Source organism: Populus nigra, chromosome 6 (assembly GCF_951802175.1).
Source record: "Populus nigra chromosome 6, ddPopNigr1.1, whole genome shotgun sequence".
Lineage (NCBI taxonomy): Eukaryota > Viridiplantae > Streptophyta > Magnoliopsida > Malpighiales > Salicaceae > Populus > Populus nigra.
In genome coordinates this window covers 11,870,818-11,894,592 of record NC_084857.1, presented here as the reverse complement: position 1 = coordinate 11,894,592, position 23,775 = coordinate 11,870,818, and the positions used below count along the sequence as shown (strand labels likewise).

The 23,775-nt window shown below is 34.8% G+C and overlaps 4 protein-coding genes across 6 annotated transcripts; 2 read left to right on the top strand and 2 right to left on the bottom strand.

The window, feature by feature from the left end:
- Window positions 1-884: 884 nt before the first annotated feature.
- Window positions 885-5,733, bottom strand: LOC133695765 (peptidyl-prolyl cis-trans isomerase CYP63-like). The gene is made up of 12 exons (XM_062117708.1): window positions 5,514-5,733; window positions 4,215-4,311; window positions 4,084-4,138; window positions 3,694-3,782; window positions 3,261-3,285; window positions 3,120-3,158; window positions 2,826-2,946; window positions 2,507-2,670; window positions 2,188-2,272; window positions 1,793-1,879; window positions 1,566-1,613; window positions 885-1,326 (listed from the first exon to the last, which is right to left on the bottom strand). Exons 1-12 carry the CDS (start codon window positions 5,633-5,635, stop codon window positions 1,158-1,160), a joined length of 1,101 nt encoding a protein of 366 aa, XP_061973692.1. The 5' UTR covers window positions 5,636-5,733; the 3' UTR covers window positions 885-1,157.
- A 3,240-nt stretch (window positions 5,734-8,973) lies between these two features.
- On the top strand, window positions 8,974-11,376 carry LOC133696420 (calmodulin-like protein 8). Its single transcript, XM_062118609.1, has 4 exons — window positions 8,974-9,254; window positions 9,383-9,540; window positions 9,706-9,786; window positions 11,033-11,376. The coding sequence occupies exons 1-4, from the start codon at window positions 9,179-9,181 to the stop codon at window positions 11,168-11,170; spliced, it is 453 nt and encodes a 150-aa protein (XP_061974593.1). The 5' UTR covers window positions 8,974-9,178; the 3' UTR covers window positions 11,171-11,376.
- Window positions 11,377-14,808: 3,432 nt separating this feature from the next.
- On the bottom strand, window positions 14,809-17,129 carry LOC133696789 (uncharacterized). Of its 3 annotated transcripts, none has more exons than XM_062119068.1 (5): window positions 16,913-17,129; window positions 16,726-16,788; window positions 16,455-16,652; window positions 16,054-16,257; window positions 14,809-15,866 (listed from the first exon to the last, which is right to left on the bottom strand). In XM_062119068.1, exons 2-5 carry the CDS (start codon window positions 16,766-16,768, stop codon window positions 14,809-14,811), a joined length of 1,503 nt encoding a protein of 500 aa, XP_061975052.1. In that variant the 5' UTR covers window positions 16,769-16,788; window positions 16,913-17,129. The 3 variants fall into 3 exon arrangements, with proteins under 3 accessions (XP_061975052.1, XP_061975051.1, XP_061975050.1); XM_062119067.1 differs by having other exon boundaries at window positions 16,726-16,785; XM_062119066.1 differs by having other exon boundaries at window positions 16,726-17,129.
- A 2,830-nt stretch (window positions 17,130-19,959) lies between these two features.
- LOC133696463 (putative calcium-transporting ATPase 13, plasma membrane-type) lies at window positions 19,960-23,618 on the top strand. The gene has a single exon (XM_062118653.1). It carries the CDS (start codon window positions 20,336-20,338, stop codon window positions 23,390-23,392), a length of 3,057 nt encoding a protein of 1,018 aa, XP_061974637.1. The 5' UTR covers window positions 19,960-20,335; the 3' UTR covers window positions 23,393-23,618.
- Window positions 23,619-23,775: the final 157 nt, after the last annotated feature.

The window sequence follows — 23,775 nt, the reverse complement described above, 5'->3', positions numbered from 1 at the left end:
ACAAAAAACTGCACTTGGTATGCAAGAAATGATGGGATTTACTTAATGGGTATTCCTGATAGCCGTTACATAAATTTCTATTACTGGAAGAGGGAATATTGTCATAAACCTCACTGCAAAGGTCCATTGTCAAAGATGCATCCTTTCTGAATATGAATCTAGCAAGTTGTTTTTATTTCCTTTTGTTTTCTGCCTTTTAATGGTTTGGAGATGGTGAGAATCTAACCTGAATTAATGTTGTCTGCAATCACGAGAACAGTATACTTTTTCTTTGATGGGCTATTTGTGAATGATGATCACCAAGCCTCCTTTTGGCTCATTTTGCATCTGGAGTAGAGAGTCGTATGTAGTGATTCTGTGGAAGTCTCGTTATATTTCAAGGGGAAGGTCAAATTCCATGAACCTAAAGCAAATGAATAGTAAACATAGTATTTAAAGAATATGATAAATTATAATAATTCATTTAAAATATCATGAAATTATAAAAAGTATTTAGCTTTAAGGATTTAACAAAATCCTATATTATATTCAAAACCCCGTTAATAAAAAACAATAGCAAAATCAATAAATTTTAAAAATTAGAAAACTAATATTAAAATGATTCAAAATTGACAGTTCCCTGTTTTTGGTATAAATTTGAAATTCTCAATCTAATAATTCATTCTAAGAAAAAAAAATTAATTGATTTTGGTATATTTTCATTCCCTGTTTTTTTTTTTTTGAAAATATAAAAAGCTACAGTTGATAGTCATTTTTTTTTTAAAAAAATAAACAAAGTGGTCTTTGGAATTTATGATGATGGTTGTTGATTTTAATTTGTTTCCATAAAAAAACTCAAAATAAAAATATTTTCTGAATATATTTTAAAAATATTAAAATTGTGCTGTCAAGAAACAGGAAAGTACGTATCAAGAAAGAATGTGCTGTCAAGAAACAAGAAAGTACGTATCAAGAAGATATCATTTCTTGATTTATCCTCGAGAGCAGGAATTCATTTGCTGCGTTTTGTAATGGATTGTTCAGACCCAAAGTCTTGTAATTCCTTTGCCAAAAAGTTCCATTTTAGTTCCAAAAAGTAGCCCAAATAGGGGGTGGGTTTGGTTCTAACATAGGCTCAAATGTGGTAATAGCTCATTCAATTAGTTAGAACTCCGATCTTAAGGCTGTGCATCATCTCCAGGGAGACGGAGTCGCATTTGCATACTCTTACTCAAGCTAGGAAACTCTGTTTCAGGATCTGGACGGTGATTTTGTTGCTTGCTGTGACCACGGTTATGTGCATGTGAACCAGGTGCTTTTTGCAAGTTTTTCCTGCTTCGGCCACTCCTGCTCAAGCATTAAAAAAAGGGGAAATTGTCAATGAAAAATGGAGTGGCCTTAGAGAAGAAAATAAGTTCCTTTGCTTCTTTAATTTAGAATCGGAGAAGCCATGAAGTTGGTTAAATTAACCAGAGAAAATGAATTTCAATATAATATATAAGGATGCCACGATATCACTTATCCCACTTATCTTCGTAAGTGCAATGAAGATGAAATATAATTGAACGGGAGTTTTGTCACTTAACTTGCTCGTGTATCGGTTCCTTGCATCACTTATCTCACTTCGAATACGCCTGCAAAAATCAGAATATGTGTATGATTTCCTGCCTTGCTCTCTTACTCAAGTATTTTATAAGGGGAAAACAGTAAATCAAGAATTTCTGAGAGCCCGGCTGGTTTAGGAAGATATTACTTTACAACCAAAAGAAAATGACTTCCAACATAATCACAATAAATTATGAAGATAGAATACCATTGATGGCCTGTTCTGTCTCTTGAATTGCTCCGGTTACGCCTCCGAGGTGACTGCTTGGAATCACTTCTCTGGATTGGACTAGGCCTGAAAAAAACACAATATTTATGCGTTTTTCATGCTTTGGTTCTCTATTTTATGAAGGGAAAACAGGTATATGAAGAACGTCTGAGAGAAAGAGCGGTCTGGGAAAAGTAACGAAGTGGATTACAACCAAAACAAAACAAAACACTGCTATACTAAGACAGATTAGCTTTTCTGCCTTTTGAATTAAAAAAGAAGTTTTCCCACATTTGAAAGCAGATAAAGAGTTTATGAAACGTCTTTTCATACATGCATATAGGAAAATAGCAAGCTAACAACAGAATGGATCAAAGCAAGCCAACATCAAAAACCTGGATTCAGAGTGGTGCTCAACAACTCTCTGTCTTTTTGACTTTCTTTTTCTCGAATGTCTTCCTTCAGAAGGCAAACTGGAATCTGTCAAAGAACCCAAATAATTGGAACACTATTGAAAACTACAGCCAGAAACTTGAAATTACTCAATCTCGTTTTTAATCAGAAAAGATTTCGCATAGTCTTCATCTGCCTTTTCAATATGAAATTGCTGGAGAAATCTTTTTTTTACCTTACAAGGCAAATCATATTGGTTTTTTTCAGGAAAGAAAAGCATTAAGATTTCAAACTGTTAAGAAAATTCAGCAAATGCTATACCTTTCCTTATCAAGATTGAATTAAGACTTCTAGTTTTAGGAGATACTCCACATGCTGTAATGATGACAAGATGTTCGGGCCTTCCATCAGGAAATGTTTGGACCTGTTCAATTTTCTGCACAGTTTCATAGCCTCTCACAACTCTTCCAAACACAACATGTTTCCTGGAAACAGGTAGAATATGCCATCATTGAATGTTGTGTAATAATCACGTATAAGTGAAGCTGAATAAGTTGTTAGCATAGTGAAATACAAAGTAATCTAGAAAATAGGAATTAGAAATTAGAGCTGTGTGCCAAATAACAAAATAACACCATACCCATCGAGTTCATGTAGCTCATTGAAGGTGATAAAGAAACAGGATCCGATTGTATATTTATGATAATCACTTGCCGTTGTGAGAAGATAAGGTGCATCATGTTTAAGTCTCTCGCCCTCATCTGCATATGTAAAGATTGAAGTTAACATAATTACAGAAAACGATAATCCAAACTACAGTCACAAGCAAACTTCTCCTTTCAGATACACACATAAGAAAACATGCATCGGAAACAAAGATACTAGAGGGTGATTGAGATCTGCATATCAAGGCACACGGGCTCATATTAATTACCAAAAAATGGTATTCCATATATGTTCTCTCCACCAGTTCCTGAAATCATCATTGTAGCTGATGCTTTACTAATCTGTGAATAACGATGAAAAAAAACGGCTGCATAACTAAAAGGATCAGAAGACCTTGCTGTTGACTTACCATTTTCCTCAGAGAAATCTCCACCCTGTGAAGAAGGAAAAAACATTAAGAGGAGAATAAGGTTGCATGAAACATTTAGCAAAACCAAGGGATACAAATGATGAGATTTTTTTGGTTCCATGAAAAAGGAGACATATCTTTGCAGCAGGCTTTCAATGGGTCTGCAGTATAGATTGCTCAAGCCAGACTATCAGCATGAACTTTCAATCGAAGGTCTAGTCCATAATAAATGATTTCACTAATTCTATGAACAGGCTCATACCAAAATCTATCTATCATAATAGAATGAAACAATGAACCACGAAAACAGTGAGCATAACTTTTACTTATTTAATGGCATGCTGCAATGGTCGCTATTTAGAGGGCTTCTGGATACAGCAAACTATAGACAAACTATAAAGCCGATAACGAAGAAAGGAAGGAAGACGAATACCTCAGCCCATTTTCCCCTCACTATATTATAAAAAGTTGACCCTTTGAGGTACATAGGCTTTCCCGTATGCTTTCCCAGTCCCATGTCACCTACAATTTTAAACTTTATATCAAATACATAATAGAGAATTTTACTGAAAGGTCTCTCTGATGCATTTTCAGACGGCACTTGAATTGATATATAGTTCCTATTGAGATTCATGTGTTGGCAAAAATTATAATTTTAACCTAATTAGTTTACAGAAGCCACCCATCTGATAATCTATATGTCAACTGCCACACATAGAACCAATTGCATGTTTATCCAGCTTTCTAAACAAGTCCACATTGTCAAATTCAAGCATCATGCCTTTCAGAATTTCTAACAATATAGAGAAGATTTACATGTCACCTGCGCAAAGCGCTAGAAAGTTCTGTGCAGTCTTAGGGGCCTGATCTGCAAGAAGCTGAAAAGGGCATGACTGCGTAAATACAGGGCCACAATGGGGTGTAAACAGAGAAAATATCTGACCTGTAACTTACCTCTATTTCAATTCTTTCTGCAAGATTCCCGCCAATGGATATGTCCAAAAATACTTCAGGATTTTGTGTATTTCTCATTCTTCTTCTCTCAAAGGAGCTAATGTGACATTAATAACTCAAACTTTAAAACTTAGAACAATTTTCTTAAAGCTGTGACAGACAAATCCAGTAAATTTATACCAGCACTCTTAAAATATAGTAAATGTAGTCAAAATGTCTAACATCACCAAATTTGTAATGCACCCAAACTTAAGTAGGTAATAACAATATAAGAAAATTATAAAGCTTCCAGCAAGCCATCATAATAATCCTAGCAGATGATCTACTTTCCAACAAAGTAGAAAGATATGAACAACTGCAGGTTATCAAATCACTCTGATAACACAAAATATTATTGACAGTATGTGCATTATTAGACTTCTACAGTTAGTAGCTGATATGCCCCAAACTGCTTGGATGTAGAAGCAGAATTTCTTTTCGGCATATTAACTAATTACCTGCAAAGAACCTAAATACCATCGCAAAATTCACTTAAGGCTAATTAATAACAATAACCATGCCAATTGTTGTATATCATAATACATTAAAACCACACTATTAACTACCTGGCCACTCATGTAACTTCATTGACTATGCCCAAATGACACGAACCCTAGGCATTGATTAAGTATTGTAGTTACAGCACAGAAACGTATCTTTCAAATTACTATATCAAATGCACGCGTGCAGCTGGTCCATACCAAAGAAATCCCAGTCTCGAATTTTCTAAGCTAAAGTTGCAAGATACAAAAGAAATGCATCTTAAATACACCCTTGAAATCCTGAACCCTACGTGTGGTCTATTTTATTGCCGATACATTTAAAAGGGAGAAAAGGATCAAAAGACTTTCAAGAAATAGAAATTTATATATCAAGAAAACAACCTTCTGCCAAAATAGTATAATAATTGCAATTGTTTGTATTAAATTGGGCTTGGATTTTACATTTTCTTGAAATAAAAAACATCAAGATAAACAAGCACCAGTAAGAACACAAGACGGAGGTTCTTTTCTTTTACGTTTGACTTCTTCTCCTCCATTTTCTCAGTAACCAAACAGAAGATAATGAGAAACCCATAATACATTCCAATAAAAGAACGCTCCCCAATTCACTCAAGGGAAGATATATAGCGAAAAATAAAGGATAACAAGCGACTAGCAATAACTAACAAAAACAGGAGGTTCAAGTTCATAATTAATTGGCCATACAAAAAGAAAGCAACAACAAATTCAAGAAACCAAGTCTAAGTTATGCACGCACCTTGTTGATGACGGAGAGGGGGTGTTTCTGAGAAAGGAAAACAGGCTCTCTTGGATTTTATTTGTATGCAATGGGTTTATATACAAAACATGAAGGAAAATAGCCGCGAAGGGGATGATCATGCATGCGTGCAGGGAGTTGAGCCGTTATGAACACTCTTTCTTAAAATTTTATTTAAGAAAGAACTATAATTTATAATTTTTATTAAATTTATTTTTTCAAACCATGACAATAAAAAATATATCACTACCAAACACGCATAGAAACGCGGTCGTAACAACATGGGCAATCTATAGTGAAATATAAGAAGAATCTGAAAAAAAAAAAAAGGAAGGAGGTAAATGTTAGTTTGCTAGAGGATGTATCGTGTGTGTCTAATGTGCATGAAAAGTATAAAAGCTCACATAGTTTTTTTTAAAAAATACACTTAAGGAAAGCAGTAAATTATTGTCCATTTCAATTTGTTGAATCCCAGCATTTGGATTTTGATACATCCTATATTTATAATTGTTGTGAGCGGATTAATGTGAATTGGGCTAGTAATTGTTCCTAGTTCTACTAATCAATAGTTTAGCATGTGGAGGACTTGTTGCTGACAAACCTTTTTTCAACTAAATTTTTTTCTTCTCTTGTTTCTATATATATATATATATATATGGACTCACCGGGGATAATCACCATGTTTTTCTTTTCTTGGTCTTAAAAAAAAAGAAGTTTTTTGCGATGTGTTTGAGGGTAAAATAGTCTTTGTTTTAGGATAATTTTGGTATTCTAAAATTGATTGGAAGAAAAATGAGTATTCCATATTTGGATTGTATAGTGAATCTACAACACTACCTTTAAAAGAAATTAATTTTTTGAACTTCTACTCAAGATTAGTTTTTTTATTTTCAGTTACAAGTACACATTCAAATAACATTTTTACCCTGGCATTAAAAAAGAGAGGCAAATGAGAGGTTTTTTTGTTATTTTTAATATTGTTGTATAATAAAAAGACATTGACACCCTTCATGTCAAGTAATTTAACTCTCAGGTTAAGAGGCTGTTTTTGTCATTTTGTTATTGTTTTTTAATTAATTGTCTGGGGTGGGTCATTTGAGTATTTTAATAATTAAAAAATAATTAAAAACAATAAAGACAGACTTGTGTCGCGCACACATCAACAACTTTGTTGTCTTTGGACGGTGCATGCAATTGATTCTAGAGGCAAAAAAAAAATCATTTTAAGGTGGCTTCATCTTCATCTCAACATCTCTTCTCTAAATATATGATGTGTGCGTCAATAAAAGGTTCGGTTTGTCAATAGCAACTGATTTTTTTCTCTTTCTTTGCCTTAATATTTGTGCCCTCGCACTTGATTTTTCAGGTCAGCCCCTAAACTTCTATTTATTTTTTATTTAATTTCTATTCTTTGGGTTATAATTTTTTAAAAAAGATAATTCATTGAATTAGATAATTTTAGAGTTGCAATTTATTTTTTTTCAATTCCACCTTCTGTAAAGAAAATTTCCTTGTAGATTTCTTTCTCATTGTCTAGGAAATGGACCTGTAAAGTTGTTGCTGTAGGACTCGATCAAATCGAGTTCGAGAAGTTGAACACAATTTTCAGCAATTGGTGAGGCCTAGTCGTGATGAGGACTCGATCAATTTCCTTCAAGTTTAGTTTATAGGTCAACAGTCTTCTAATAATTTTCAGCATAAGTATTGGACCACAATTCACGTGCTTGCTGGACCTTGTAAGAGAAGCCGTGTACTGAATTCTATGAAACGTACTTCCCGTACTGTATAAGACAGCCTGCAATGTACTATCCCAACCAGCAATATCGTAATTATCTTGACAGATCAATTTTATATTTTAAAAATATTTTTTAAAAAAATATTTTTTATATTTTTAGTTCATTTTATTAATATTAAAAATAATTATTTTAAATAAAAACAATATTATTTTAATATATTTTTAAAAACATCAGAACACCCCCAGTAAAGAGAAACCGCGTCAACAGGCAGTCTCATTAATAGGCATCTAGCTCCATTTATGACTCAAGGCTGGCATTAATCATATATTATAAAAAGATTAACTACATCATAAGCCGGCTAAGGAGTTAAACACACGCCCCCGGTCGAGTAGGAATGGTCCCATTCACTTTGTCCTTTTAATTAACAATAAAGTTAATAAACTGTAATTGTTTTTTTTTTTTTTTTTTTTTTGGTAAGAGCTTGGGACTAAGGGGTTTGCTCCCTCTTAGGTCTCAGGTTCAAACCCTATGGCTGCTCATATGATGGCCACTGGAGGCTTACATGGTCGTTAACTTCAGGACCCGTGGGATTAGTCGAGGTGCGCGCAAGCTGGCCCGGACACCCACGATAATCAAAAAAAAAAAAAAAAAAAAAAAAAAAAATAAACTGTAATTGTTAAAAGGAGATACCATAGCATGGGCAGATTGAAATCCTTTCATATTTCGTAATATTTATTATTTTTAAATCATGAAATTCAAATGAAGGAACATGATTTTAACATATTTAAAAATGATAAAAATATAATTACTCGATGTTTCTTTCAGAATCATTATATTACAAAAACAATGATAAATTTGAAATATAATGAACATATCCAAAAATGGGAGATATAATAATCCAAATTTTATATATGCAAATAATATCATTGATGTCTTTTCGGTGCTACAAATTATGTAAAAACATTTCATAGTGTATTAAGAGGTGATTTATTTTTATATTTGAAATTACATTTGAGTATGTTTTACATGGAATATTATTAAATTGATGTTTTTAAATTACATTTATTTAAGTCATACAAAAATACATATTAAAATGGTTTTGTAAGAGATATATCTCTCTTCTCGAGCAAGTAAAGTATCATAGGGCGTGGGTTTTGGGTAGAAAATTAAACCTGATTTGTTTTTATGTTTCAAACATATTTTTAAAAAAATTATTTTAAATTAATATTTTTTTATGTTTTTAAACCATTTTAATTTGTTTGTATTAAAAATATTTTTTTAAAAATAAAAAATATTTTAAAAAAAACCCCTCCAACCTACACATAAAACAAAAATGCACACCTCCCCATAAGTCATCCATCTACTCTTTGAATGCTCCTTGTCTCCTAAGCAGCGAACCCTTATAGCTGTAAAATTTTTCAGGTCAAACATACAATTCAAAACATCATCTAGCTAGCTAAACCTAATGCTATGGATACAATATACATACACTATAGACCATCTATCTAAAAGCAATGCAAGGTCATTGGTCCGAGAGAGAGAGAGAGAGAGAGAGCAGATGGCCTTTTTGATTCTTTCCTGGCCAATAATACCGTGACAACCAATCTAGTCTTAAGCTTGATTTGACTCGTGATCTATTAATTTGAAAGGAAAAAAAAAAAACAAAGAAAAATCCTGCTACACCTCACCTCATTGGATGTCTACATAAACCCAGCTAAGATTGAGCCATACTCAACCTATTCTCTCTCGTCACCAAAAAAGACACCTCCCTCCCTCCCTCTCTCTCCCACGCTCGCACTTGAGCTACAAGCTGTAGTGCTCAGCATTCTTTTCTCCCCCTGCCTCTCTCCCTCCCCCCCTCTCTCTCTCGTTCCCGTTAACCAGAAGTCTTGATTTCTGGCTGTTCTTGAATTAAAAAGCAAACGTATAATGGCAGAGGTACTAACTGAAGAACAGATTGTTGAATTTAGAGAAGCCTTTTGTCTCTTTGATAAGGATGGAGATGGTTAGTTTCCTCTTTCTAAATAGCTTAATTATGTCATAATTTGCTGTGTGTTCAATCCGTGTTCAACATATATATATATATATTAATTATAACTTGAGCATACATGTATATATAAAATATGGATGCAGGTTGCATTACCGTTGAAGAATTGGCCACCGTCATTCGGTCATTGGATCAAAATCCAACAGAAGAAGAACTTCAGGATATGATTAGCGAAGTTGATTCTGATAGAAATGGGACAATAGAGTTTGCTGAGTTCTTAAGCTTGATGGCCAAAAAAATGAAGGTATATCACACGCGCACCCACACGTGACAGTACATTTTGTTTGATATAATTATAATTAATTAATTAATATTACCCTTTGATTTGTGTTAGTAATTCGTCAATATATATATATATAGCGTTTGGTAATAAGGCTACAGTTCTGAAATATATTAATGAATTTATCAGGAGACTGATGCGGAGGAAGAGCTTAAGGAGGCGTTCAAGGTGTTTGACAAGGATCAGAATGGCTATATATCAGCTAATGAGGTAATATGAGTAATTAATTTGGCCTTCTTTTCCATTTTTTATTAATATATATTATTAATCGACATCTTCTCATTCGTAATATTTATTGAAAATAATTTACGTCTATACTAAATTACCGCACAAGATTCACTCGTACTACGAAAACTAACTCAATATATATCTTGTGTACTTTTTCTCATAATTGAAAATTCAGACTTCTAAAAAAATTTAGAAATTCTAAAATTTAAAATGACAGTGCTATGCAAATTCATGCTTATCCTCAGTCGACATGTCTCTTGCTTTTGTTTTTATCGAGGGTTGACGTTGACAAAAGATTAGAATTATTAATCAAGTTTAATAATTCAAGATATTGTTTGCTTTGATGTTTTTGAAAATTTTTATTTTAATATTTTTAGATTATTTTGATTTGTTGATGTTAAAAATAAATTTTAAAAAAATAAAAATATATATTATTTTAATATATTTTTAAATAAAAAATATTTTAAAAAATAATTGTAATTAGACAATTATATAGACAAAAGAGTTTCCCAAATAATCACTGATTTTTGAAGGAAACCAGACCATAAAAACATAAGCAAATGGGGCTCTTTTTTGCTTAAAGACAAGAATTTTTTGAAAAAACCTTCCTTAAAGTTTTCCAATGATAACAAGAAAATGAGATTAGCCGTAATAAATGTTAAAACAAATGAATATTTAGTCTAGAGTTTTTAAAAATATAATAACTCTAGACTAAATATAAAAATTATGTAGCCGTAAAAAAAAATTATTTTTAACATTAACATATTAAAATGATTTAAAAATATAAAAAAATTATTTTTTAAAGTTTTTTTAAAAAGCTGTTTGGAATATAATTTTAAACTGTATGTTATTCCTATGAGAATCTCTTTCACTGGTGAAAGAGGAGAGACATTTTGTCTAGTGTCTAGAGTTCAAATTTTTAAAACTGGTGCTTGTTGGGAACAACACAAGTAAAACAAATTAAAAAAAAAAAAAGTAAAATTTTGTATATTGATATTCGTGTAAAAAATTTAATAAATCTTCGTACCTGGTATTTCACATGTTTCTCGTAAGTTGAAGGTTTAGTTTACACAACAATACGTATGAGATAAGCTGTACAACTCAGTGTGCAGTGAACATTAACCATTTTTCATGGGACATTGCATTTGGATTATAGCATTTTACTTATTTAATTGGCCAGAGAATCTAAGCGATTAATTAAAAATTATCTCTTTTTGTTCATGTTCAGTTGAGGCATGTCATGATCAATCTAGGTGAAAAGCTTACTGACGAGGAGGTGGAGCAGATGATTAAAGAAGCTGATTTGGATGGTGATGGTCAAGTTAATTATGATGAATTTGTTAAAATGATGATGAACGTGGGGTAACAAATTCAGTCGAATCAGATTGAAGATTGCCACGCTCAAAAATCTTTGATTTTCATCTAAATTCCATCAGAAATCGGCTTTCTCCCATTCCATTATTGTATGCATTGTTGTTGTTGCAGCAGCAGCAGCAGTAGACAGCAGCTGCTGCTTTAAGAGTTTTGATATTGTAGTAGGGTTTATTTTTTTAAGTTTATTTTTTTTAGAAATGTATTGAAATAATATATTTTTTAATATTAATATATAAAAACAATCTAAAAATATATAAAAAAACTGTCTCTAAGTAGCTAGCCAGGAAGGACCAAAAATTAGAATGAGCTGAAAAATCACCAGTAATATCAGTCTTGCCCTTACTTTCACTGCTTCAAATTTTCCCTCGCCTTCGGGAAAAAACTACCAGTAAAATAAAACTAGAAATTAATCCCCAATTGATAGAGACTATTTCAATTTGGTCCTAATCTAAGCAATATAAGTTGGGGGTATTTCTATAAAGACTCAAAAACTATCTAAGTGGGGCTCATTTGCGGTTCCACTTGATCATAGAATGGCACGAATTTGTCGCAATTTATGATACAAAATCCGTGCAAGAAACATTGATTATTGAACGATATTCACATTTAGTAGTGAAATATTTAGAGGTTGGGATTAAAAAAAATATATTATAAAAAAAATGCATAATACACAAATTTTGTCTATGATACATAGAAATGAGGGGTGATGATAACGAGTAAGATGAGATGGATTTTTAGAGTAACGTGGTTTAATTTTGAATATTGGAAACCCCCCATCAAAACTGCCCATATAGTTGGGGGACTGATTCATAGTTTACCCAGAACTTTTAAATTCCTATATTTTCCAGGACTCCAATTCAAAGGATGTACAAAGATATGACTTTTGGTTGCACTCGTGACTGTTGACAAAGGACCGATGGTCGGCTCTGTATGTAAATTGTAAAGTACCTATATTTTCCACGAATCCTATCGAGAGTTTTTTTTTTTTTTTAATGATCAAGAGATTTATTTTAGCAATGTAGCTAATATAATAATTGTTAAAGGCTTATATAATTATTAATTTTAGAATTTATAAAATTAATTGAGATACATATAAAATATAAAATGATCTGAACATTTATATTAATAAAAAAAATCTTTATATATATATATATATATATATATATATATGCCACGACTTGTTTCACATGTAAATAACATCTCTTTCCATGTTTTTGTATTTATGCAAACCCAAATATTTATATAAATTTTTTCTAACTCGGTCAAATATCTACGCTATAATTGATATTATAAATGAATTCATAATATAAATTATTTATTTTGATATAAAATAACATTAATTATAATAAAAAAAATAGAAAATCAAACAAAAACAATATACTAATAAAGCTATAAGTTTGTGAAAAAAGATAAATAATGATAATGTAATTTTATATCTATTGTCTATTCCATCAAGGGTATTGTTGCCCTTTTCTATTAAAACCTTTCTTTTCTTTTAAAATATTACAATATCATCTTTTTTTTCTTTTTTAAAAAGATGGAGAAGAAAACCGTCCCTTTCCCATTATTTGACCTGCTCTTTCTTTCTGTTATCTTACTTGGGAAGAAAAGCAAATGAAGTTTCTTTTGACTTTTGCTTTCTAAAATGACCTCCGCTTGTACAACATGTAATGCCAACGTCAATACAATTGTAAAGACAACAGACCATTCCAGACTCCACGTTGTCTGTAAGAGCGTGTGGTGTTTTGCTATGCGCGTATGGGGATAAGATTTATGTCGGCAAGGAAAAGCTAACAGAAGGAATAATTACCAAGGTTTAATATTCCTTTCAATTTCAATGTATGAATTGTGATGCATTTCCCTCCTTAGACTACCTCAATTGACAAGGACGGTATGGATTTGATCAAGGACGGTATGTTATATATTCATACCTTTTCCTCAGTCGAGGTTTACGTGATCTCCTGGGCCAGAAAGAGCTTACCTTATGGTGTTCCTTAGTGGGAAATTTTCGTCTTGAATTGACAGGAGAATGTTTCTTTGGGCTCCCCCCTGCGTGCAGAAGGGCAGATCACTGTCCATGGGCTGTTTCTCTAGCTTCCACGTCCCAGCCACAGCCTCTATCAGAAAAGGGAAAAAGTTCGTATGTGACGCCTCCAAAGATCCAGAAAACACTGCGATATATATCGTCGATGTCAGAATGTCTATCTATCGGGTGGCCTTTTTTGAGCACCACCTCTGATACAATCTGACTTCCTGCTTCCTTTTATCATGAAAAACAAGACAAAAGTGGTGGAATTTCAAACAAACGGCTTCACTAAGATTGTGTTATAAATAGAATAAACAAATAACAAAATCAAAGGCAGCGGCAAAGCTGCCCGGTTTACAATTTCCTTTCCAAACCTTCCACTATCTCTCCAACAAATTCATAAACAAAGAAAACTTACAAACGAACTAAATCAAGAGATTCAGCTAAAAACTTGCATCAGAATGCAAGGTAATGCAAGTTCAGAAGAAGTATATACAGGGAAGAGCACAAAAAAATACAGACGCAGAAGATTTAGTAACCACCCTTTCTTGGGTCAACTGAACCAACCGGCAGTTTCTCCATAGATCAAAACTCCATTTCTTGAAGAACTTAGAATTACGTAAGAAAGCCATCCAAAACAAATTGAAAAGTAGAACTCGAAAACTGGCAATTTCTGTTAATTAATCACTGTTGCACAACACATGCACTGACCAAAGAGGGATGTTCTGCGCTTATGCTTCTCTTTAGCTTTAGGTGAAGCTGATGCCACTTCCTTCGTCCGTGAGTTCCATAAATCCTTAGCTGCCTTCTTTGCAGCAGCATGGTTATCCTGTGTCGTTGGTGTAACAAGAACATGAGCCTCTTCTTCTTTCACGAAACCAAGAGATGGTGTTCTTGACTTCTCAGAATCACTTCTTTCCAGAGTAATCACTTTCTCTTCCACTGGCTTTGCTCCAAGTGATTCTTGATTATAGTGAGGAAGCTGACGTGGACTTTGCAGGCTGACTTTAGCCTGATTTGATGAGCTTTCAATTGTAGTCTTGTCTTGATAAAGCAGAGGAGTCTGATCTGACTCTTCACTCCTCGCTTCTATTCGGAGATCAAGATCAAAGCTTGGCGACTTTCGCATCTGTACATGGATGTTCAGATTGTCAGGATTTGATTCAGTGCTGAACCTCCCCACACTTTCTTGTGCCTCATGGCCACCCTTTGGAAAGATAGTTGTTTCAAGTATTTCACTTTGTTCAAAAGCGAAGGACTTGGTTTCTCTCACACTTTCTGGAGCTGCTATGACATAGAATGAATCTTCTTGCTGAGGCTTGTCCATTGCCAACTCAACCGTAGAAGCTGAGTTCCCTACAATATTTATGCCCGCGGCTTGGTCAGCAGAAGCCTTTGCAACAAGGAACTCCTTGCAACTCTCAGGCCTCAATTCCAGGGCTAACTCATTGCTACATTGAGCAACGGCAGATGCCATTACCGTTTCTTGTTGCTGATCTTGAGTCTGGAACAGAGAAGCCGGAGCCTTTGGGGTATATGCTTCTGCTTGTACCGAAACTGTTCTGGACATAAACTGTTCTCCGCTTTGCTGTTCTTCTGCACCCTTACCCACGGCACATGGAACTTCGGTCTTCTCCTTTATCTTTTCGACAATTTGCCTCTCTTCTGGTTTCTCTTCCCCCATTGTACAATCTGTTTCCCTCTTCATTGCCTCTTCTGTTGGACATGGATAACTCTTCTGGGAGCATTCCAAGTTCAGGAACCATCATAGTGTCTCCTTGAGATTCCTTGCAGCTGTCTTCAAAAGCTTCACTCTGGATGCCATTGAACAAGTCAACGTGGTAGCCATTCTCATCAACCTTTGCCTTCTCAACTTGGCAGCTTCCGTAGCTAACAGGATCATGAGAAACATTAACTGAACTCTCCTCATTATTCTTGCAACTTGGTCCGAGAAAAGAATCAGTTTGAGATGCATTTGCCAAGTCATTATCTGATTCTCTAATTGAATCCCCACGTAACTGATTCAGGTCGTAATGATGCTCGTTAGCTTCTATTTCTGATTCTTTTCTCATGAATTCAGTTTCTTCAGTGGAGACAAAGCATTTGTCTTCAGGTACAGATAGTTCTATATGGGAGTTTAGTGAGTTAGCCATCAGATTGGCCTCTGGATGTGACTCTGAGCAATTGTTTCCATAACAATCCATTTCACTGGTGAACTCTTCACATTTATCTCTGTAATCACTTCGAGAATCTGATGATATCCTTGTTGCGTCAATAACATTTGTTTTGGCTGAATAATTTCCAACCTCAACTTTCTCTTCACAGAGCATCTCATCTTCTTGAGATGTCATTTCTTTCTCTGACAAGTCAACCATTTTCTCCTCCACATCTAGATTGGTCCCAGAAACAAGAATTCCATCCAGATTGTCAGATAGGCAGGTATTCAACAGGTGATCATTCGCCGAAGTGATGCCTGCAATACTTGTTCCTAGGATATTTTCACTTGGTTTCGATGAATTAAAGCTATCTTGTGCAGATTGGTCAGCACAAGTTTCTGTTAATTCATGTTGATCAAACTTCAATCCCACAGAGTCTAGAGGTTCTGGATCATGTGATGGTGATATGGTAAAAAAAGGTGATGTTGACATGACCTTCTCTTCCTCTGTTGCAATTTATAGTAAAACAATATAAGGTTTAAACTAGGTTTTACTACACTTTTGTAAATCTACGTTTTACTTCTACTTTCCAAATATTAATGAACAGAATTCTATCTAATAAAAATACAACATGATGGCATGTATTGTAGCAATCAGAATAGTGTTTCACAGAGTATCTGAGGGCATGCTAACCTTTCTTGAAGGAAGCTCGCTTCTCAAACTGATTGCTGTTTGCTCCCAGAACATTGCCCTCCAGATTGGACTCTGTTGGCTTCTCATGACCTTCCAATTCATTCGGCCAAGAAGCTGGTTGAGATTGATTATCTTCGCCACCTACTTCATTTGATTTCAGTTCTGCTTTAGGAGATCCAGCAGCTGGATGGACTTCGGTATGATCTACACAGGAGAAGGCAGGAATTAAGTATACAGATTTTTCAGCACTGTTTGTTTTGAACAGAATGGATATTGTTTCTTGGTGAAATCCGTTAACAGATTAAAATTACTCAGTTCAACTTAACAAACCCGTAGTGTCAACAAAGATAAAATTCATAATGGATGCGTGCATTCCATATTGATATTGGTAAGCTACAAACCTGACTCATCCGATGCCTGGTTATGATCATGAGTATCTCCAGAACCCTTTGGATCGTCAGAATCTAACCCTGTAACTTTTTCATGATAATTCTCACTCTCTTCTGCAGGAAGCACATGATTTTCTTCTTTTACAACGTTGGCATTAACAAGTTCTTGTACAGATTTTCCCTGATCCTCATCGGCCATGGTATCTTCTTCTGCATACATTAGCGTTGATTAATAAGCATCAGAATTAGCAAGTGAAAAGCTAAAGTAGATTTCAAGCCGTACCTCTCAATCCAGATGTGTTATTGTTGCCCATCTCATTTCCCATGCTCAATATTCTAAATCCTGCTATATAAATGATGCACTAGATCAAACATTCAACAGTTGTCTGCCGCGATGGCTACTCTTTTTGTGGCGGTATATGAAGTAAAGGGAGTTCAAATTCAAAGTCACCGAGTGTAAAACTACATACCATGATGATCATTGTTTTCACCTGCCTGTAGCCATAAGTATTTAGGACGGCTTGATTTCTGTGAGGCTGCCAGTGTTAATACATGATTAAACTGGTTACTCAACTTGTATTGCTTAAAGCATAAGCCTCATTTTCTGGTCACCTGTCACCTAAACTGATGCATCCCTTAAAGTACTGGCACATTTATCCTTTCATTCTCGTTTCCTGTTCCTTTTTTTTTGTGTGTGTGTGTGTGTGTGTGATATTGACATTCTGTGATCTGGAATTCTATACGATCCATGGGGCACTGTTAACTAATTAAAGTTCACTGTCGGCGACTAAATGTGCTTTGTGTAACCTGTCATTGGCCTGCCCATATGATTACAATGTGCTGAATTCCTTAGCACTGTTATTCCAACTTCCAGGTTAATCCAACCTAGCCTTTCTAGTTAGCAATTTTGTGCATGCATTGTTGCAGATGCTTGTGCAGTATTTACTTCGTAACTACAAGAATAATGCTTGGTAGGACATTTATTTTAGCATCAACCATATTTTAGCTGGTTGTTTATGAAAGCCTCCAACTCCAAGTAATGCTAGGCATGTGTGGAAAATCATGGAAAGGTTCCACCTATCCGCAATTACTTCCATAATGGACGTCAACGTTCAGATTGTAAAAAAAGCTAGGGTTTCAAGGGCCTACATGGATGGCAATAACCAACCCATATGGCCGATAAGGTTACTGGGACACGCATAGAATCCAAGATACAATTTACATAAAGTTAAGCACACATTTGAGTTATTGATTGATGATTTAATCCATTCTCAACTCATAAGATATCCATGCCATTATCTGATCATGTGGTTCAAAGTCGAGGGCTCGAAACCAATGATTTGGCGTCAGCCACATGTAGATTATAGATTGGCCAAGTTCTGCCAGCAAAGTAGCAGACTGGTGTAGAATAATGGTTGTGGTAAGGCTTTGAACAGGGTGGGTCTGCTATTCAAGATTTCTTGGTCTTAAAGTTTATTCTACCCGCTGGGTGGCTGAAGACTGCTATTTTTTAAGGCCAGCCACATTATAGCTTTGCGTTGCTTTAGAACTCTCTACCTTTGCGCAGGCTCAAAAGTCGTCGAATTGGACCCTCCCTCTTCCTTTTTTCTGGTTGAGAGGAACACGGACACTGTATTTGGAAATAGCTGTAAATCATTTTTTTTAAAATTTAAAATATTTTTATTTAAAATGAAATTTTTTTTAATATTTTCAGATGTTTTAATTAATGTAAAAAATGATTTTTTAAAAATAAAAAAAAATATTTTAATATATTTTTAAATAAAAAATACTTAAACTGATATCACTATTATAACTTTAAATAAATCTAGCTGGAAAAGAAAAACAAAACCAGTGAAAATCCAATGCCCTTAATTTTTTTAACAAAATGTGAGGCGCTGAAATAATGATTTAATGAAGGCATTTATGGACGAAGTATTTTAAAAGTTATATCAGTTGCTTTTTAAAATATTTTTTTATTAAAATAATATTTTTATGATTTATTTAAAACGAAAATTCCAAAATACATTTAAGAAATTTTATTTATGTTTAAATAAGGGATTAATCTTGAAAAAAAAGAGATTGGTATGCCTTTAAATCATTTTAGCATGTGACCCAACCAACCACCACCTTTCATATCGCCACATCGATCATGGGAGTTCAAGTAATTAAATTTCCCACTGAAAAATGAAAATGTTTGGTTAGGAATTAGTATCCATTAAGAAAAGTTTTAATTCGATTCTTAAAAGAGAGGAGAGGGAAAAGAAAAGGAGAAGCTTGGATTGGGCTTCTTCTCGAGCTAGCTGATGGGCTTGCTCATACTTGGGCTATCCTTAATAGAAAGGCCCAGAGCATGCCGACATATACATTGTGGACTGACAAGTTTAAAAGTCAGCCTCGTTCGTTTGATTCCCAAGAAGAAAATAGATTACTCTCCGACTAAGGAAACATCATAATAATAAAACTTAGCTAGAAATTATTTTTCAGTATTTGATTATATTGTAAAAAATAAATTTAGATATAATTGATTTATTAAATTTTAATACAAAAATCTTAATTTTACCAAATATTGTTTTTGTCTTAGGTAATTTTTATATTATATGTTTTTTGCTCTGAAAAGCACAAATATTCCTGCAAGATAGAAGAAAATAAATTAATTTCCAACCACTGTATAGTTATATCATAACAATGAGTTAGAAATCATTTTTAGTATATAGTTGTATCTATTTTCTAATTGTATATTCAAAATTATTTTTCAATATTTTGCTATTTTATAGAAAGTAAGTTAAGAAAAGTAATAGATTTTGAGTCATTAACTTTTCATAAAATAATAGAAAATTTTAATTCTATCAAACATTTCTTCTTCTTCTTCTTTTGGTGATTTTTATATTACTCTTTTCTTTTGTGCACTGAAAAGCATGAAGCTTCTTTTTAGGAGGTTACTTGGGATTGCAATACAACTTGTATTTTATAATTTTTTAAATTGTTTTTATATTTTAAGATTGTTTTAATATATTGATATCAAAATAATGTTTTTAAAATAAAAAAATATATTTTTTTAATATATTTTTTTTAAAAAAAACTTTAAAAATATTTTTTATTATATTTTTATATACATTAAATAGAAAATTAATTCTGAAAAATAGTTTAACTGGTTAGATCTTGAATTTACTTTTTAATAATTATAAATTAAAATTACTAAAAATTTATATAGTTATTAATTTAATAACACAATCCATGAAATTACTTAAAATATATGCAAGAAGAAGTAGAAGAAGATTATAATGAAACGTGACAACAAGTTTGGTATCTTTAACGGTAAGACAGCCGTAGCATCCCTTTTTTCAATTCGTTTTTCCGACCGCGTTTGACTGGTCAAATACCGTGAAGCTAAGAATTGGACTGTTCCTCTGGGCTTGTTGGGCCTCAAAAACCTAATCCACGAGACAATCCATAAACAGCAAAAATGCTAAGCTAAGCTATGCTATTGGATACACATACTCTATCTTTATTCCCTCTTCGTTAGCCACCTGCTTGTTGCAGAAACTACAAGCAAGGAACCACACCAGGAATCTAATTCTTCCTTTCCAACTCATTTTACACTTCCTTGACGCGTTCACCGCCTAAGAGGCTCCCTATATATAGAACCAGGCAACCAGCAACCATAAAAATCATCACAGCATTGTTTATTGTTAATTACATCGATCTTTTAATTAGAATTGAGTGTTAATCTGCATTGACTCCTACATCCCCACGGAACGTAGGCCTCCAGCTACGTTTCTTCTTTGGTTTTTGGTAGGTTAATACAGCTTAATCCTTTCTTTAATTTGTCAAGTGTCATTTCTGTTTCTCCTATCTGTCATTATTCCATTTTCTGCTAGCTTTTGAAATTATACATGGCCCCCCATCTGCATGCAAACATGGTTTGCATTGAACGTTTACTTGATGTCCCTGCCACCCTTAGCAAACCCAACAAAAGATGGCTTTTAGCTTTTGCAACTATCTATTGTTCTAGGACCATTTACTCTCTAGCGAAAATACCAGTTGTTCAGCTCAAAAGGCCCACCAACATTTCTTCCTCTCCGTCTTATACTTCACTAAACATTAATTTAGACAGTGAGCACTTCAAGATTCATCAATCAAGTCTTGCAGAGCTTGTTAACAAGAAAGACCTCCACCAACTTCAGAATTTTGGTGGCACTGTTGGTGTTGCTTCTGCCATTGGAACCGACAAAGATGGTGGCATCTATGGCGGTGCTGAGGACATTGCTCGCCGACAGCAAGCATTCGGTTCCAACACGTATAAGAAACCACCAACAAAGGGCCTTTTACATTTTGTAGTGGAAGCGTTTAAAGATCTTACCATTGCCATTCTTTTAGGCTGCGCAGCGCTTTCTCTTGGATTCGGTGTCAAAGAGCATGGTCTAAAGGAAGGTTGGTATGATGGTGGCAGCATTTTCGTTGCTGTTTTTCTTGTCATTGCTGTCTCTGCTATAAGTAATTATAGACAAAATAGACAGTTTGATAAGTTGTCGAAAATCAGCAGTAATATCAAAATTGATGTTGTGAGAAGCGGGCGAAGACAAGAAGTTTCAATATTTGAAATTGTTGTGGGGGATGTCGTCTGTCTAAAGATTGGAGATCAGGTTCCTGCTGATGGATTGTTCATTAATGGGCATTCCTTACAAATAGACGAATCCAGCATGACAGGAGAGAGCGATCATGTGGAAATCAATCACAAGAAAAATCCATTCTTGGTCTCTGGCACCAAGGTGGCTGATGGCTACGGTCAAATGCTTGTTACTTCAGTTGGCATGAACACGACATGGGGAGAAATGATGAGCCACATCAGTCGCGACACAGATGAACAAACACCTTTACAAGCTAGGCTCAATAAGCTAACCTCATCGATAGGTATGGTTGGATTGACTGTGGCTTTTCTTGTTCTTGTAGTTTTGTTGGTTCGCTACTTCACTGGGAATACACAGGATGAGAGTGGGAATAAGGAATTCAATGGTAGCAAGACCAAGGCTGATGATATAGTGAATGCGGTGGTGGGGATTGTAGCTGCAGCAGTGACCATAATTGTGGTTGCAATTCCTGAAGGATTACCATTGGCAGTCACGCTCACTCTTGCTTATTCAATGAAAAGAATGATGAAAGATCAAGCAATGGTGAGGAAGCTTTCCGCTTGTGAGACTATGGGCTCTGCCACCACAATTTGCACGGACAAAACAGGCACTCTTACAATGAACCTGATGAAGGTGACGAAGTTTTGGCTGGGTCGAGAATCGATGGAACAGAGCAGTCCTTCTATTTCTCCATATGTTCTTGAATTGATACAACAAGGGGTTGCTCTGAATACGACTGGTAGCGCTTACAGAGAAAGTCCAGAATCTAAGTTTGTTTTCTCAGGTAGTCCCACTGAAAAAGCAATTCTTTCTTGGGCTATCCATGAACTGAACATGGATATGGAGCAAATGAAGCATAGTTTTACGATTCTCTATGTCGAAGCCTTCAATTCACAGAAGAAAAGGAGCGGTGTTTTGTCCAGGAAAAAAGTGGACAACACAATCCACGTCCACTGGAAAGGAGCAGCGGAGATGATCCTAGCAATGTGCTCGAGTTACTATGATGCTTCTGGATTAATAAAAGACATGGATGTCGGAGAAAGGAATACATTCAAGCAAATTATCCAAGTTATGGCAGCTAATAGCCTTCGTTGCATTGCATTTGCGCATAAACAATTATCGGAGGAGCAATATGAAGATGGAAAGGAAGATAAAAGGCTCCAAGAAGACAGCTTCACACTATTAGGACTTGTGGGTATCAAGGATCCAATTAGACCTGGGGTGAAGAAAGCTGTTGATGATTGTCAACATGCTGGAGTTAACATCAAAATGATCACTGGTGATAATGTTTTCACTGCGAGAGCGATAGCGATTGAGTGTGGAATACTCGAATATGGTGCAGAGAATATCAATGGAGCTGTGGTAGAAGGAGAAGAGTTCCGAAATTATACACACGAGCAAAGAATGGAGAAGGTCGATAAAATCTGCGTGATGGCAAGGTCTTCTCCATTTGATAAACTTCTCATGGTACAGTGCCTGAAACAAAAAGGTCATGTGGTGGCAGTAACTGGTGATGGCACAAATGATGCACCAGCATTGAAGGAAGCTGATATTGGACTATCTATGGGAATTCAAGGCACTGAAGTGGCTAAAGAAAGCTCAGATATTGTCATTTTGGATGATAATTTCGCTTCGGTAGCCACTGTTTTGAGGTGGGGTAGATGTGTCTACAGCAACATACAGAAATTCATTCAGTTCCAGCTCACAGTAAATGTTGCCGCTCTTGTTATCAACTTTGTAGCAGCAGTTTCAGCAGGTGAAGTACCACTAACAGCAGTCCAGTTGTTGTGGGTGAATCTGATTATGGACACATTGGGTGCTCTGGCTCTAGCTACTGAGCAGCCTACCCAGGAGCTCATGAAAAAAACCCCAGTGGGTAGGACTGAGCCACTTATCACCAACATCATGTGGAGGAACCTACTATCTCAAGCTTTGTATCAGATAGCTATCCTCTTGACACTCCAGTTCAAGGGAGAACCCATCTTCGGGTTGACTGAAAGGGTAAATGATACTTTGATCTTCAACATTTTTGTACTGTGCCAAGTGTTCAACGAATTCAATGCAAGGAAGCTGGAGGAGAAGAATGTTTTCAAAGGGATACACAAGAACAAGTTGTTTCTAGGAATCATTGGTATAACCATTCTCCTACAGGTGCTGATGGTGGAATTTTTGAAGAAATTTGCAGACACGGAGAGGTTGAACTGGGGCCAATGGGGTGCCTGTATCGGAATCGCAGCACTATCATGGCCAATCGGTTGGGTTGTCAAGTGCATACCTGTTCCAGAGAAACCAATTTTCAGCTATCTCACTTGGAAGAAATAAACCGTCGAAGTCATATGATTCTTTTATTTTTTTCATATCTTTTCCACCCTGATTAGGGTTTAGAAAGATACAGATTATTAATTACTTATTGTCTATATTTTAGAACCTCATTAGAAGCTATATGGTTTCCAATTAGATTCGCATTTTGGTGAATACTTAATATATTTGCTATATTGAATCAGAAATGATGCTCTTAACATTAATAAAAGCGCATTTGTTACGTGTTTCTTGCTTTCTTATATGCTAAGCTAGCGCGTGAAACTGCCCAACATGGTTGATCTTACCGAGCAGGGGATGTTAATCGGTATTTGTTAAAGATAGTCCCCAAGTAGTCAGCATACCAAGCAGGGGATTGTTCGACCGTATAACATCCGTTATGCTGT